We start from the raw sequence: 14,081 nt of genomic DNA, 5'->3' as shown, positions 1-14,081 counted from the left end.
ATAAGGACAAGAGAGCGAGAGAAAAGACAACGTTGGGATGTAGTAATCATGCTATCGTACAGTGTATGAATCTCATATTTGCGAGCCGGATACCAGTATCGGCGCTGGTGATTGTTCAGCCGGCTCGTTCTGCTGATGATGTGATAATGAAAGCACCTCAGGCTTCTGACCAAATGACAAGCACCACTGCTCAAACCGCCGGCTGAAATGTATCAGTGGTCTATCCACAAAACGCTCAAACAAGCCGCCCACAATCAGATTGATGAGAATCGCAGGACCCATACGAAGCATCCATACACAGAATAATGTGAAGTTCTCCTCGCGCTTGTCCCAAGGGATGAAGGGTAAGCCCATGACGCCGAAATAGATGGGGTCCAGAGCGCCCAGCCACGCTCGGATTGGTACGTGTACCAAGTAGAATCCAAAGGAGATTTTGCCCAAGTACTGCACGAACCGGATTTCCATGAAGCTTTTGATGTTGGTCTCCCCAATTCCGACTAGTAAGCAGATGCCAGCTAGTGCATATAAGTACTGGTCTCCTTGACGGTTGTGATATCCACCAATCCATGCCAAAGGTTGACCGACAATGTCAAAGAAGGGGCGCGACTCGACCGGGAAATCGTTCTCATCTTTTCCAGCCTTCGGTCGTACCATGGGCAATCCAGCGAGAAACCAGCCGAAGATGAACACGCCATAATAGAAAGCTTTCCTAGCAAACTTTCTAGAACTTTTCGCGTAAGGTGCAGCGTCTGAGAGTTGTATCCTCTCGTTATGTATTTGACGGTCAGCAAAGGCCAGACCCAATAGGAATTGACCGGCGATCCAGTCATCTTTGAGAAAGCTGAGTGCGACCATGAAGTAGACGAGAGATTGGCGGACGACGAAACTCCTTGTTCTGGAAATGAAGAGTAGGGCGCCGTAGACAACGAGTGATCCGTAGTATTCTAGAGAGATCGTCCATGTAACGTTTCCGCTGTAACGATTCATGATAGCCGTCCAGCGATCCGGATAGTTGACCGGTAGCAACATGTCGAGCACCTTGCCAGCCCAGACACCAATTTCCCTCCACAATTTTGGCTCGATGACATAGGGATCGGGTTTCGGCAGCCAGGGATCGCATAGCCAGCAGATGAACATGACAATAAAGGTCCAAATCGCAGCTGGAGTGAATAATCTCAGAGCACGACGGAAGATGGCAGAAGAGAGGCTGGCGTAGGCTTCTTCGTGGCGTTGTTGTGCGCAAAGCGTGAGAACTCGATGTGACAAGACATATCCTGAGATGGCGAAGAAAACCGCGACAGACGCATGTCCGGCATTGTAAAAAGTTCGAATGAATGGAAATCTGTACCAAGCTGGATCCAGGCCATCGGTTTTGGTAGGACCCCAAGCCGGATCTCTGTTGACCCATTCTCGTGCGTAGTGATAGATGAAGACTTCGAAAGCAGCTAGTCCACGGAGGCCATCCAACCAGGCCGTGCTTCTGAGTTTGAGGCCAGGTTCGGGATAATTGAATATCGTTCGGACTGTCCTCGAAAGTTTGGAAGATTGTGCAGGAGTTGATGTCGAAGCATTAACAGTGCGATCTCTTCTCAGACTCAAAGCTTGGAGCAGACGTTCTAGGTAGCCTTTCCGAGCGGCGACATATTTTGGCACATAATCTTCGGTGTCAAAAGCATGCATTGGACTCCGCTCAGTGTCGTCCGAGGGTTTGCCTTCCTGGAAGGAGGACTGCATGCTAGACTCGTCATATGCATCTTCAAACTCATTAGGATTTAGAAGGGCATGGCTATCCCCAAAGCGATCGTCGACACGAGTCCGATGCATTTCGAAGGCCTTGTCGATGCCGCAAAGGAGTCCTTCTCCGTAGTTGACGGCAAAATATTAGAAGCTCGTTTCTGCGCACGATGTTGACCACGGGGGATGCTTCCAGACGTGGAAGATAAATTTTCAAGACTCTTTGTTGGTGATGCTTGTCGAGCGCGAGCTATGGTGTATAGCGTTGATAACCATAGATCGCGTTCACGAGTTGGATAGTGTTGACACTCCGTAGCCCTCCTTGAAATCGTTCAACAATCTTATGCAGGGGAAATACACGCGAGCTGTTGCGGGTATGGCCGCCCGCACTGAGCGGGGGGCCAAGCGCAACCGCCGAGCCGAACATGATCTGTGCCCAACTTGAAGCCGAGATCCCTGGACGAGACGAGTCGGCGGAGACTCGTCTAAAGTACCGTGACGTACACGATGAAGAATAGAACACCCGCTTTGATGCAGGCCAAGTTCGACAACATTTCTTGTATTTGTACATAGATGCTGGCATGGCTACACCGGATCCGCTACGAGCATTGTCCTTTGCTCCGATCAAGCCACACATCAACAGAAATATCTTGCTTTACACGCCACCCACCTCGACCGGAGAAGATGCAGCAGCCGGAGGAGGTCCATCCCCGAAGGTGATTGTCCTCACAACATGGTTCGGGGGCGCCACTTCAGGGAGAATTGCAGTTTATTGTCGCGCCTATCAACGCTTGTATCCCCAGACACCAATTTTGATTGTCCGCACGCAAGTCACAGACTATTCGCTCGCCAATCGCCAACTGTCGGCAGTTCAAGCTCGATTGTCGCCTGCACATAAGTACATATCAAGTCTGTTCCCAATCACAAGCCCTCCCACCTCGGAATCAAGGGGCCATCGCCAAGAAGGTGCTTTGCTACACATCTTTTCCAACGGAGGTTGTGCTACGGCGTTGCAGTTGGGCAAGATGCTCCGCAGAAGCAGCCGGGGTGAGGATGCATCGCACTTGCCCATTCCATTCGTTGGCTTGATCCTCGACTCATGCCCTGGAATGCTAGCGTTTGACAACATCTATGCTGCAGCGAGCATGCAAATCCCACAGAGCCAACCATTGTATTCGATCGGGCGCGCAATCTTGTGGCCATACATCAAAGTATATGTTGCGATGCAGCGAGCAGGCATTGTCACATCATCAAACGACGTCATGCGGGATTTGAACGATTCGACACTGTTCGGATTAGGTCCTCGGCTATTTCTCTTTTCCAAGACCGATACGGTAATCGCGGCAGACGACATCGCCGCACATGCCAAACAAGCGGCTGAGTTGGGTTTCGATGTGAGGACAGAGGTGTGGGAGGATGCGGTACATTGCGCGCTTCCGATGGCTGATTCACAACGCTATTGGAACGCTGTAGAGGCGTTCACCTCTAGAGCATTGTCAGGGAGAAAGGCGAAGCTATGAGGACAGCCTCTGTAGATCTATTGCGCTATAATTCTGCAACCAAAACGATAGAGTTTGATATCCCACGAAAGGCACACAAGTTTCGTGCTTTGTTACAGTCTGGCAACCCATTTTAGTATGAATCTCCGACTCTCACAAAAAGATACATCGCTAGGTATAATCATACTCTGTACTGCTCCTCCTCAAGTAATTGGTGGTCGGGTTTCAATGCCTACCTTGGTAGCAAGGGACAGACGAACCGCGAGCCCTCAGCCTTGTAACCCTAAGCAACAGCGTGAACAGCTCCATTCGGCAACCAGACTCACAAACGAACTCAAAAACGAGGAATACAACCTCCACCGCTGAAAAACTTCGGAGCATCCGAGCCATCATTGTGCAATGAAAATGCTCGCGTGACCCGAACTAGGAGAGACTAAGTACGCACCAGGTACAAGGGCTCCCACTCTCTGCACCCCGTATGAACGTTCAACCATGCAGGATGCGTCAGATTCGGCGTGGGATCCGTTTTGGTGGTTATCGGGTCTGACTGCGTTGAATCCGGCCGAGCACGACAGACCTTCGACTGAACATTTCCCGGATCGAAACGACGAAGCTTGTGATCTTTACGATCATCGCGTTCGAGGGGCGGCAGTAGCACTCCGCCAGCTCATTTTCTGGATTGAAGATTTGACGAGTTCCATACACAGATATGGTTGGCGCGCACAATAGAGTTGTCCAGAACGGCGTTGCCCTTGGCGATGTCACCCCATGCGAACAGCAGCAAATTTTCAAGTCTCTGCAGCGTCGACGACACACTGCAGATGTCTATACTTTACTTGGAAGTAGAATAGCATTCCTTCACTAATAGCGTCAACAATTCTCTTTACTTGTATTCTGTAGGTACGTCCGTACCGGGGGATGCCTGTATATGAGACATATATCGCCACCCCAATTGTCCAGGCACGGTCGAAATTTGTTCTGTCCTGGCGTAAACAGCGGGCACCCACGTGGGGTGCTTCGTAGGCTGTCTATCATGGTTCAGGTTCTGTTGCATTAGATCTGTTTGCTTATGTACATCTGCAAGACTTGGGATCAACGACAGTCGTCAACGTTGCTTGCCGCCCTTCAACACAAACCTCGGAACATCGCGAAACACACATGTCGTTTTCTCGAGCGAGCAAGGGGAGCAGATGCGTGAATTGGTTGTCAACAAGAAGATTCGGCGAGATGCGATTGCGCCATACAGCCCCGCTGCGCTATTATTGATACACATGTCTGCGAAATCTATAGATATGCGCGGCCGAGATTGGATATAGCGGCAAACTGTGCCAGGGACATTCGGTGAGGCAGAAAATCGCTATCTCGAATACCTGTGTTAGTGTTCGTACTCAAACGTCAAGACCACACTGTGAATGCCCGGTTATGGATAGATCTTCTAGGGATGTGCATGTAGTCGACGTGGGCGTGCATCTTCCACATCCTCACAGACCAATCCCAGGTCCTCCGATTCGTGACACTAATGACACTTGCGTACGTGACACTTGCGTACGTCGTGGGATCTCACACTCTGTGATGAACGGGATAATTCGAAGCTTTTCATACACGGCTCCACGTATCCTTCGCTAGGACTTGCCACACTAGCCGATCATGGTGAGGCCGGCGAGAATATATAATACGTTGGGTCGGCGCTTTCGTGTTGCACGATTTATCTTCTTTCAATCCTCCAACTCCCCCAGCCATGTCGTTCATTGACACCACCAAAGACCTATGTACTCTCTTCTCCAATCAGGTGACCCGATCACCCAATGCATTGGCACTCGAAGATGAGACGCGAACATACACATACATTGAATTAGCTCAAGCGGTCGATGCTCTTGCAAAACGCCTTCGAGCGTATGGAGTTAAGCGAGACAGCTGCGTGGGCGTTTTACTTCCGCGGAGCGCCGATTACGTGATCTCATGTCTTGCAGCACTGCAAGCTGGAGGCGCATATTTGGTCCTAGAGCTCGCATATCCTCCAGACCTCTTGGCTGACGTGCTGGAAGATGCCACGCCAGCAGTCGTGATTACGAGGGAGTCAGAAAGCGGAAAGATCCGGGAAGGCATCCCTCAGATCGTACTCGACAAACAGACGAATGGCGAACTACCAAACGGAGCTCCAACGAGCGATAACACAGAGGAGAATTACAACGGCAAAAACGCAGATGGTTCAGACGACCTCGACCGCCTCTGCTTCGTCTCCTACTCATCCGGTACTACCGGCAAATCCAAGGGAATTGCCAACCCGCACCGGGCATCCGTTCTTTCATACAACCTCAGATTTGGCGTTTCAGATGTCAAGCCTGATGACCGAGTAGCATGCAATGTCTTCTTCGTCTGGGAGATCATCCGGCCTCTGCTGCGAGGCGGGACCGTCGTCACTGTTCCGGACGAGGTCAGCTATGACCCTGTCGGCTTGGTGGATCTTCTTGCGAGCAAAAAGGTCACCGAAACTCTCATGACGCCCACTCTTCTGGCGGCCGTCCTCTCGCGCTTCCCGGACATCGGCTCAAGGTTGCAAGACCTCCGTACATTGTGGTTCAACGGTGAAGTCGTCACTACTGACCTCGCTCGCCGCGCCCTTTTCGCCCTGCCGAATGTACGCCTTCTGAATTGCTACAGCGCATGTGAAACACACGAGATCGCTTGTGGAGACATTCGCGACATCATCGATGAGAAATTGACGAATTGCCCGGTGGGTAGACCACTGGAGCCCGAGAACATTTACGTGCTCGACGAGGAGGGTAACGTTGTCGAGCCTGGAACGAGCGGAGAGCTCTACGTGGGCGGTGATCTCCTCGCCCGCGGTTACCTCAACCTTCCCGAGGTCACTGCCAAAGCATTCCTGCCTAACAAATTCAAGCCCGAGGATCCTACTGCTAGAATGTACAGGACTGGTGATCTTGCCATTCTGCATCCATCGGGACTTTTGGAGATTACTGGCCGCACAGGTGCAATGATCAAGCTACGTGGCTATTCCGTGGTCCCGGCCAAGGTTCAAAGCACCATTGTGGAATATCTCGGCGTACGCCACTGCGCAGTTGTCGCCCATGGCGACGGTCTCGAGCGTCAATTAGTAGCTTACATTGTTCGTGACGAGGAATCAGCGACCAGACCGTTGGTAGAGATTGACGAATTGGGCCACAGCCCGGCTGCTAGAAAGCACATCTCGCCTTACTTGGCACAATATATGCTTCCCACACTCTGGGTAGAGCTAGAGACCCTTCCAACACAGAAGGTTTCAGGAAAGGTCGACCTTAAGAACCTTCCGCCGCCACCTTCACCCAAGAAGACGTCGGGAGTTTCTACTCCGAAGGACTCGATCAGCATCAATGAAATCGCCGAGATCTGGGCCGCCACTCTCGGAGTTCCCCAAAGCACACTCAAACCCGATCACAGCTTTTTCGACCTCGGTGGTCATTCTCTTTCACTCGCTGCCCTTTCAGCAAAACTGTCCCGGAAATTCGGCTTCCGCATTCCCGTCAGTCGCCTTGCCGACCCATCAACTCTGCAAAGCCACTTGCAAACTGTTCGAGAAGTCCGAGATGGTAATATTGCTGCCGTCCAGGCCGATCTTCCTGCTGCATTACGTAGAGACTCAACTCTCGATCGCGATATCGAGTTCCCCGATGCAAAGATTCGCGCAGTCAAAGATGCCGAAGTCATCCTACTCACTGGCGCGACTGGATTCCTTGGTGCATTCCTCCTGAGCCATCTTTTGGAAAGCACTGCCGCTACTATCATTTGTTTAGTGCGAGGCAATGATACTACAGAAGCAGACAAACCCGCATGCACCGCCAGACTAAGGAGAAATCTCATTGAGCTCGGCCTTTGGCGAGATTCCATCATGGAGCGTGTAGAAATCTTGCCAGGCGACCTTCCACGTAAGCGTCTCGGCCTCACGCAGGAGAAGTTCACGGAGCTCGGTCATAGAGTACAGGTCATTGTCCATGCTGCAGCTCAAGTCAACCTTGTCTACCCTTACGCTGCATTGCGAGGCACCAATGTTGATGGTGTGCGAGAAATTCTCAGAATGGCCTCCATCAACGGCGCCACCGTCTTGCATGTGTCGACCAACGGCGTGCTCCCCCACTCTGACTCTCGTTTCGGATGGCCAGAGGATTCCATGCTCTACGTCGACGCTGTTCCTGAGAAGATTCCCGACGGATATGGACAGACCAAGTGGGCTGCTGAGCAATTGGTACTTGAAGCGGGCCGTCGTGGTCTTCCCGTCCGCATCCTGCGTGCTGGAACAATCTCGGGACACAGTGCCACCGGTGCTGCGAACGTCTGGGATTTGCTGACTGCGCTGTTCGTCGAGTCCATCCACCTGGGATACTACCCGAACGTCGACGGATGGAGGGCTGAGATGACCCCTGTGGACTTTGTCAGCAAGGCCATTGTGCATTTGGGTAACCAGACCCACGCGAAGCAATTGGTTTTCCACCTGGGTGACCCGGACCCAGTCGACGCAAAGACTGTGTTTGATCACTTCACCGAGCTAGGCTATCCTACGCAACCTATGGGATTCGACGAATGGGTCAATCTCTGGAATGAACGCCGAGCAAGCGCCAAAGGTGGAGACGGCGCATTCACCATCGATATCCTTCGATCCAGCATGCCCAGCATTGAATTCCTACGGGACATTGTCGTTTTGAACAACGCTCAGACCCGACCGTTCCGAGCTATCGTGGAACGACCCAAGGTTGATGGTGTTCTCCTCGAGACATACGCGAGGCATTGGTTTGCGCGTGGTTGGATGAGCCGCGCACCACTGCGCAACTCTGCCCTTGGAGGATCAGCTCTGTCAGTACGCAAGAGCATCCTCTCGGGCAAGGTCGTCGTCATCACTGGAGCGTCATCCGGCATTGGCGCAGCAGTAGCTGCAGCTCTCGCAAGCGAAGGCTGCCACCTTGTGTTGGCCGCTCGTCGTGCACCAGTTCTCGAATCCCTCAAGCGACGTCTGGCGGTACGCGAGGGCAAGATAATCACAAAGGCGACGGATGTCACAATCAAGACTGAGGTTGATGATCTCTTCGCTACTGCAGAGAGAGAATTGGGCCAAGTGGACATACTCGTCTCATGCGCTGGTGTCATGTACTACACCATGATGGCTAATGTGAAAACCGACGACTGGAACACTACTGTCGATGTCAACTGCAAAGGTCTCCTGCACTGTCTGGCGGCTTCGGTCCCGCCCATGCTTACCCGGGGCTCTGGACACATCGTCGCCATCTCATCAGACGCGGGCCGAAAGGTGTTCCCGGGCCTGGGCGTCTACTCCGCCAGCAAATTCTTCGTCGAAGCAACTCTTCAGTCTCTGCGACTGGAAACTGCCGGCAAGGGTTTACGCGTGACATCGGTACAGCCGGGCAATACCGCGACGGATCTGCTGGGCATGTCGACTGATGAGCAAGCCATCGAAGCATATGGCAAGCCAACAGGAGCACAGATCCTCGACCCAACCGACGTTGCCAACGCGATCGTTTATGCTTTGAAACAACCTGAGCATGTGGCAGTGAACGAGGTTCTCATTGAGCCCAGAGATGAGCCCATCTAGGGAAAAGTAGAAACTTGGTTTTAAAAAGGGTACTCTCACGCATTTGGATTGTTGCATATCAAGGCGTTTAGTGTTTTGCTTCCAAGGGCATTTTTTGTTTAGCACGATGAAGATGAGGGCATGATAATGAGCACAAATATTCAATCCCGTCATGCACCACGAGTGCATCTTCTTGAACGTAATCGGGCATGAGAACTGCTTGACTATTCCTTCTTCTGCAAGTCATAGCATTCGGCATCAAGCACGATATCCCGAGATCTCGTTCGTATTCGTGATGAAGCAGTGTATTTCAACATGACAACGGCGGAGTTAAGTGGACGTAAGCGGAAGGGGTCTCGACGCGGCTCCAAGAGAAACATCGGCGTCGTGACTAGATGAGGATTAGTCCATGAGACATAAGCGTAGCCGAGGCAGCTGGTCCGGCGGCGTCCAGCAAATGCACACTGCAGTACGTACTGTATCGTTGCAGACGATACGTATTATTATTACGGAGACTGACGGTATACTGTACGTACAACATTGAAGCAGTCATGGCGCGTGCGACTCGCAGTGGTGGACCTGTAAGCCATTGATACAGCAATTCAATTGAATATCAACCGGGGCGCCACCATCCACGTGGTAAATAGTATAGATTCGGCATTGCTCCGATAGTCTTAATTAATCCAGTCCTCGTCGTTCTCAATACTCTGAAGTAGAACCGCAACATCTATTTCTCTCTACACTCTTGAAATCCTCACATAAATCTCCTCACCATGTCGGCCGCCGCGGACGTCAAGCTCGTCGACTTCAAGAACATCTTCTCCCTTGAGGGCAAGGTCGCCGTCGTCACTGGTGGCTCGCGCGGTCTAGGTCTTCACGCCGCATCCGGGTACGTCTTCCTCAACGACAACTTCGAGTTGGACCGTTGCGCACGCAAGATCGCGATGGAACACATGTAATTGCGCACGCCGATACTGACTATCCTACCCACATCAGACTTCTGCAAGCAGGATGCTCCAAGGTCTTCATCACCTCCCGCAAGGCCAAGGCCTGTGAGGAGGCCATCGCCGCCTTGAACGCCCTCCCCTCCAGCGGCAAGGCCTACTCCATCCCTGCAGATCTCGCCAAGAACGGTGAGGTCGAGCGATTGGTGGCCGAGGTCAGCAAGCACACCGACCACGTCGACATTCTCTTCGCCAATGCCGGCGCGACCTGGGGCCAAGGCTTCGATGAGCACCCGGCCGACGCCTTCGCCAAGGTCATGAAGCTGAACGTGGAGAGCGTGTTCCTATGTGCACAAAAGTAAGAGATGCCGCAGAGATTCTACATGTAGCTCCACGGGAGAGGGAGAAGAATGGAATGGAAAAGAGAGACCGCGGCTGACATGGCATTTACAACAGATTCGCTCCTCTCCTCCGCAAGCGCGCCTCCAAGGAGGAGCCCACACGCATCATCGTCACCGGCAGCATCGCCGGCATCGGTATCGGCTCCCTCGGTGCCCAGGGCACCTACGGCTACAGCGCATCCAAGGCCGCCGTCCTGCACCTGACACGCAACCTCGCACTCGAACTCGGACCCCAGGGCATCCTCGTGAACAACATCGCGCCGGGTTTCTTCCCGTCCAAGATGGCGAACGGATTGATGGAGATGGCCGGTGGTGCGGATGTTCTGGCAGAGGCGAGCCCGAACCGTCGGTTGGGTCACCCGGAGGATATCGCGGCGGCGGTGGTGTACCTCGCAAGCCGGGCAGGACAGCATTTGAACGGCGCGACGTTGGTGTTGGACGGTGGTAGTGTGCTGCAGGCGAAGCTATGAGGGGGGCATCTCAATCGAGGTTGCACTGAAGGAGGATTTATGTAAATCATGATGCACCTGGATACATCCTCTCTTTCCCCCGAGACTTCACCGCGTGATGAAATGAGTCTCGATCCATTACTGGACTTGAATCAAATGCCCGGGTGTGTACTGGATAACACGGCAGCCACCTGCCGATCTTACCTCGCCATCTCACTACGCAATGTGATGTGTGTAGGGTTGCATAGACCACCACAGAAGATGATTATTACTTGGGTTCACCGAAAAGAAGTTCTCGGTCGCCGATTCTCGATGACGACCAAACGACGTATGTGCCCCCTCCAGCCGTCACGGCCAGCCCGTTGGCAATGGCAAAAACGCGGACTTGTGCCTCTTTACAGCCGGGCGCAGCGCCCCGCGTGGGGCGGGCGGGTTTGGCGAAACCCCGCGAGCCCGCGCAACGCGAACGGTACAATCGCGATCGTGGAGAATCGCGTAACGCAAGTGTAGAGAGTTCTCGCTTCCTCGCCAGGAAGGACCAGTGGTGTGATGGATCACAGCCGGTGTTAGGATGGTACCATGGCGGCATTGTCGGAATGGTTAGAAATCGTGTTGAGGATCATCTTCAGAGTAAAACACGGTCCCCGTTGCTATAACACACAAAGGTTGCAGATATAATAAAGCTCGCGTGAGACCCACCTCTTGGGTAATAATAAAACAAAGTGTTGCAGACCAACTCGACAACTCATCAACCACAGTAAACATCTCCCCGCCCAGAGCAAATTCACGAAGACAAAGGATATCTCTCGAGCAATCATGGTGAACATCCACTGCGCCTACAGCGAACCCATCAACCCCGCCGGCGCCTCGCCCGTGCTCACCCGCGACCAGATCTGGCGGGGCCTCCAACGCAAGATCCGCCGAGCGGAGGATTTCGTGCCCGTGATTGAAAAGACCGATGTGCTGGAGGACGGGCCCGAGGAGGTCGTGCGGATGGCGCATTTCAAGGCCATGGGGAACCGACCACCGGGGGCGATGAAGGAGATTTGCCGCAGTTATTATCCGACGAAGGTAATGATGGCGCTCTTCTTACCCTGAAATTTCGTCGATATTGCGATTTCCGGATTTCATGCAATCGGGGAGAGGGATGTGTGGTTCTCATACAAGAAGCTGACTGGAGAAAAGGTCGATTTCGTGCAAGAGTCTGGCGCAGTCATCACGAACACGGTTTCGGATGGGCCGGGACTGACGGAGAATGACTACCATATGACATATACATTCGAATGGAGATATCCTGAGGTGGCCGAGGGGAGCGCGGAGGCGAAGCAGCTGCAGGATGATAGAATCAGGGATGCACAAAAGGCGGTGCACAGCACCATCGTGGCAATGAGGGCATTGGCTGAGAAGGGCGAGCTGAACTGAGTCGCAAGTTGTCTTTGGTGGGATGCGATCACCCAGAAATGTGCTGCAGGAGAGTGTGATCAAATATTGTAATTTATCACGGTTATTTCATGTCCACTCTTTTTCATTCCAGCAACTTTGCAATCTATAGAGCACCGGCCTCCTTGAGCAAGTTGGGCAGCTCCGACTTCTTGGCCTGCAGGTCCGAGTTTCCACCAATGTGCTTGTGGTTGATGAAGATGTTGGGCACCGATCGCTGCTTGGTGATCTCCTCGAGGGCGTCCTGAATGGCGGCACCGTCATCTGAGGGGAGGAGTGTACATGTCAGATGAAGTCCTACGCGAACACAAGTATCTACGTCGCTCATAAACTTACCGACTTGGTCGAGCTCGATGATAAAGGCCTTGGCGCCCTGCTCGCTCAACAAGGACTTGGTGGCCTTGCAGTAAGGGCAGTAGGATTTGGAGAAGACGGCTGATGAGAACATGTATCGTGGTCAGTCAAGAACTGATTGCAAACATGTTGGAGCTTGTGTTGCGACAGCGACGATGATGTTGTTGAACTCACCAACAGCATTGTTGTCGATGATCTCCTGGGCTTTAGCTTTGGCGGCCATGACTTGTTGAGGGGTTGCCGGGGAGGCGAAGAAGGAGCGTATGAAATTAATGTTGGGCGATTGTCTGGGTGGTGGGGTTGTGTGAGTCGGTGTCGTTCGCGATAGGTGTCGAAGATGTGAGGGTGAAGGTGAAGATAGTAATAGTAAAGATGATGAAGACGATGGGGTGACATAACATGAGCGATGATAATGACGAGGTGCTGGAGTGGCCCTCAGCAGCTGCAGCTGTCGTCGCAAGCCGGCGGTGACGTGATTGCTAGGTGAGGGCATCTCGTACGGTAGCAGTAGTTACAAACAGCACCAGAGTGTGACAAATCCCCTGTGCTGCGGTGGCAGTTATAAGTACCGTACCTATCTTCCTACCGGAGGAGAATAAACTCGTCGTTGGTGTGTGGTTTTGATGTGCTGTTTGAACAGTCGAGTCTCTTCGAACACGCGTTCACACACTACACACTTCGTCAGGCAGGTAGCAGCAGAACGCTCTTCCAAATTTCGTCGTCGATGATGATAATGATGATGATCCGTGAGTGCAGGTGATTGATAATCAGCGGTGAAATTCCCGCCTGCAGGGGTCCAGATGCAGCCCTGAACACCGCCCCGGGTCGAGTGCATTCACGCTGATGGCCATGAAATCAACCATCGCATTATCTACCTAGTAGTACTGATGATTCTTTCTTTACATGCATTAGCCATTGGTCCTGCGTATGGGCTCGTTTTGTGCGACAGGGATCGCGAATCGAAAAGAGCTCCTCAATGTCACTCTCATGAACACAGGCTCAGTGGCCGAGATTTCGCCCGGTCAGGGCGCGAGTGTCGTTTCTTGCTAAGGATCCAATGATCTGATGCTCAACATAACCGATCTACCTAGGTGGGTGGGTACAAAGATGATCCCGGAGACATTCCTCCGATTGACAGGATGCCGCCACGTTCATCCCAAGCTCTCCGTTCGCAACACCATGCCCATCCAAATCATCCTCCCTTTGCCTACCTACATGCGCCGTGGTCATCACAGATCGGTCAAGAAGCTTAAGTAAGCATCGGCACAAGCAACAAACTATCGAACAGTCCCGAGTCTACTGTAGCCGTGAAGTAAGTTTGAGGCTGTGACGTCAGGGAATTCTTCATTTCGGCTTGTGCCGACGCCGACCTCGACCCTCCGATGACATGAGATAGACTTCATGGATACAACCAACGCTCAAAGTCTAAACCTCGGCAGTACACTCATCCGAATTTAGCGATGCAATGGTTGAAATCCAGTCGTCTGCCGTCAACGGAGACTTCGCCGGCATGTATCCGCCAAGCACCTTTCATAGGGAGTATCGACAATTTTCGAGACGCGGCAAGAATCGTCTTTTGGGAGGAGTTGATCGGGAAAAAATGGCAAAGCTCCGAACCACGATATTCCAATGAGAGTTCTGCGATCCAGAATTTACAGGAAGCTCTCGGTTTCGTATCATGC

General features: G+C 52.6%; 7 protein-coding genes across 7 annotated transcripts; 4 read left to right on the top strand and 3 right to left on the bottom strand.

Moving 5' to 3' along the window:
- Positions 1-15: 15 nt before the first annotated feature.
- On the bottom strand, positions 16-2,026 carry K489DRAFT_383309 (uncharacterized protein). The gene has a single exon (XM_033605568.1). The coding sequence runs from the start codon at positions 1,822-1,824 to the stop codon at positions 73-75; it is 1,752 nt and encodes a 583-aa protein (XP_033456773.1). The 5' UTR covers positions 1,825-2,026; the 3' UTR covers positions 16-72.
- Positions 2,027-2,240: 214 nt separating this feature from the next.
- K489DRAFT_383308 (uncharacterized protein) lies at positions 2,241-3,359 on the top strand. Its single transcript, XM_033605567.1, has one exon. The coding sequence runs from the start codon at positions 2,316-2,318 to the stop codon at positions 3,252-3,254; it is 939 nt and encodes a 312-aa protein (XP_033456772.1). The 5' UTR covers positions 2,241-2,315; the 3' UTR covers positions 3,255-3,359.
- Positions 3,360-4,794: 1,435 nt separating this feature from the next.
- K489DRAFT_383306 (acetyl-CoA synthetase-like protein) lies at positions 4,795-9,088 on the top strand. Its single transcript, XM_033605566.1, has one exon. The coding sequence runs from the start codon at positions 4,972-4,974 to the stop codon at positions 8,830-8,832; it is 3,861 nt and encodes a 1,286-aa protein (XP_033456771.1). The 5' UTR covers positions 4,795-4,971; the 3' UTR covers positions 8,833-9,088.
- A 295-nt stretch (positions 9,089-9,383) lies between these two features.
- On the top strand, positions 9,384-10,889 carry K489DRAFT_383305 (NAD(P)-binding protein). Its single transcript, XM_033605565.1, has 3 exons — positions 9,384-9,700; positions 9,808-10,113; positions 10,212-10,889. Exons 1-3 carry the CDS (start codon positions 9,585-9,587, stop codon positions 10,624-10,626), a joined length of 837 nt encoding a protein of 278 aa, XP_033456770.1. The 5' UTR covers positions 9,384-9,584; the 3' UTR covers positions 10,627-10,889.
- K489DRAFT_383304 (uncharacterized protein) lies at positions 10,862-11,224 on the bottom strand. The gene has a single exon (XM_033605564.1). It carries the CDS (start codon positions 11,192-11,194, stop codon positions 10,874-10,876), a length of 321 nt encoding a protein of 106 aa, XP_033456769.1. The 5' UTR covers positions 11,195-11,224; the 3' UTR covers positions 10,862-10,873.
- Positions 11,225-11,281: 57 nt separating this feature from the next.
- Positions 11,282-12,165, top strand: K489DRAFT_362210 (DUF1857-domain-containing protein). The gene is made up of 2 exons (XM_033602650.1): positions 11,282-11,676; positions 11,791-12,165. The coding sequence occupies exons 1-2, from the start codon at positions 11,422-11,424 to the stop codon at positions 12,025-12,027; spliced, it is 492 nt and encodes a 163-aa protein (XP_033456768.1). The 5' UTR covers positions 11,282-11,421; the 3' UTR covers positions 12,028-12,165.
- On the bottom strand, positions 12,152-12,622 carry K489DRAFT_325247 (putative P450 monooxygenase; the record flags this gene model as incomplete). Its single annotated transcript, XM_033601820.1, has 3 exons — positions 12,152-12,309; positions 12,382-12,480; positions 12,574-12,622. 3 exons carry the CDS (start codon positions 12,620-12,622, stop codon positions 12,152-12,154), a joined length of 306 nt encoding a protein of 101 aa, XP_033456767.1.
- Positions 12,623-14,081: the final 1,459 nt, after the last annotated feature.

This window comes from Dissoconium aciculare (assembly GCF_010015565.1).
Source record: "Dissoconium aciculare CBS 342.82 unplaced genomic scaffold K489scaffold_12, whole genome shotgun sequence".
Classification (NCBI taxonomy): Eukaryota; Fungi; Ascomycota; class Dothideomycetes; order Mycosphaerellales; family Dissoconiaceae; genus Dissoconium; species Dissoconium aciculare.
The sequence above is the reverse complement of the archived record's forward strand: the minus strand, read 5'-3'. Positions and strand labels throughout refer to the sequence as shown.

Bases quoted from the DNA above. Each gene is read 5' to 3' on its own strand.
- K489DRAFT_362210 (XM_033602650.1), top strand. From the start codon at position 11,422: ATGGTGAACATCCACTGCGCCTACAGCGAACCCATCAACCCCGCCGGC. The intron at 11,677-11,790 runs GTAATGATGGCG...ACTGGAGAAAAG, and splicing joins GCAGTTATTATCCGACGAAG to GTCGATTTCGTGCAAGAGTC.
- K489DRAFT_383304 (XM_033605564.1), bottom strand. From the start codon at position 11,194: ATGCCGCCATGGTACCATCCTAACACCGGCTGTGATCCATCACACCAC.
- K489DRAFT_383308 (XM_033605567.1), top strand. From the start codon at position 2,316: ATGGCTACACCGGATCCGCTACGAGCATTGTCCTTTGCTCCGATCAAG.
- K489DRAFT_383309 (XM_033605568.1), bottom strand. From the start codon at position 1,824: ATGCATCGGACTCGTGTCGACGATCGCTTTGGGGATAGCCATGCCCTT.
- K489DRAFT_383306 (XM_033605566.1), top strand. From the start codon at position 4,972: ATGTCGTTCATTGACACCACCAAAGACCTATGTACTCTCTTCTCCAAT.
- K489DRAFT_383305 (XM_033605565.1), top strand. From the start codon at position 9,585: ATGTCGGCCGCCGCGGACGTCAAGCTCGTCGACTTCAAGAACATCTTC. The intron at 9,701-9,807 runs GTACGTCTTCCT...TACCCACATCAG, and splicing joins GGTCTTCACGCCGCATCCGG to ACTTCTGCAAGCAGGATGCT. The intron at 10,114-10,211 runs GTAAGAGATGCC...CATTTACAACAG, and splicing joins GTGTTCCTATGTGCACAAAA to ATTCGCTCCTCTCCTCCGCA.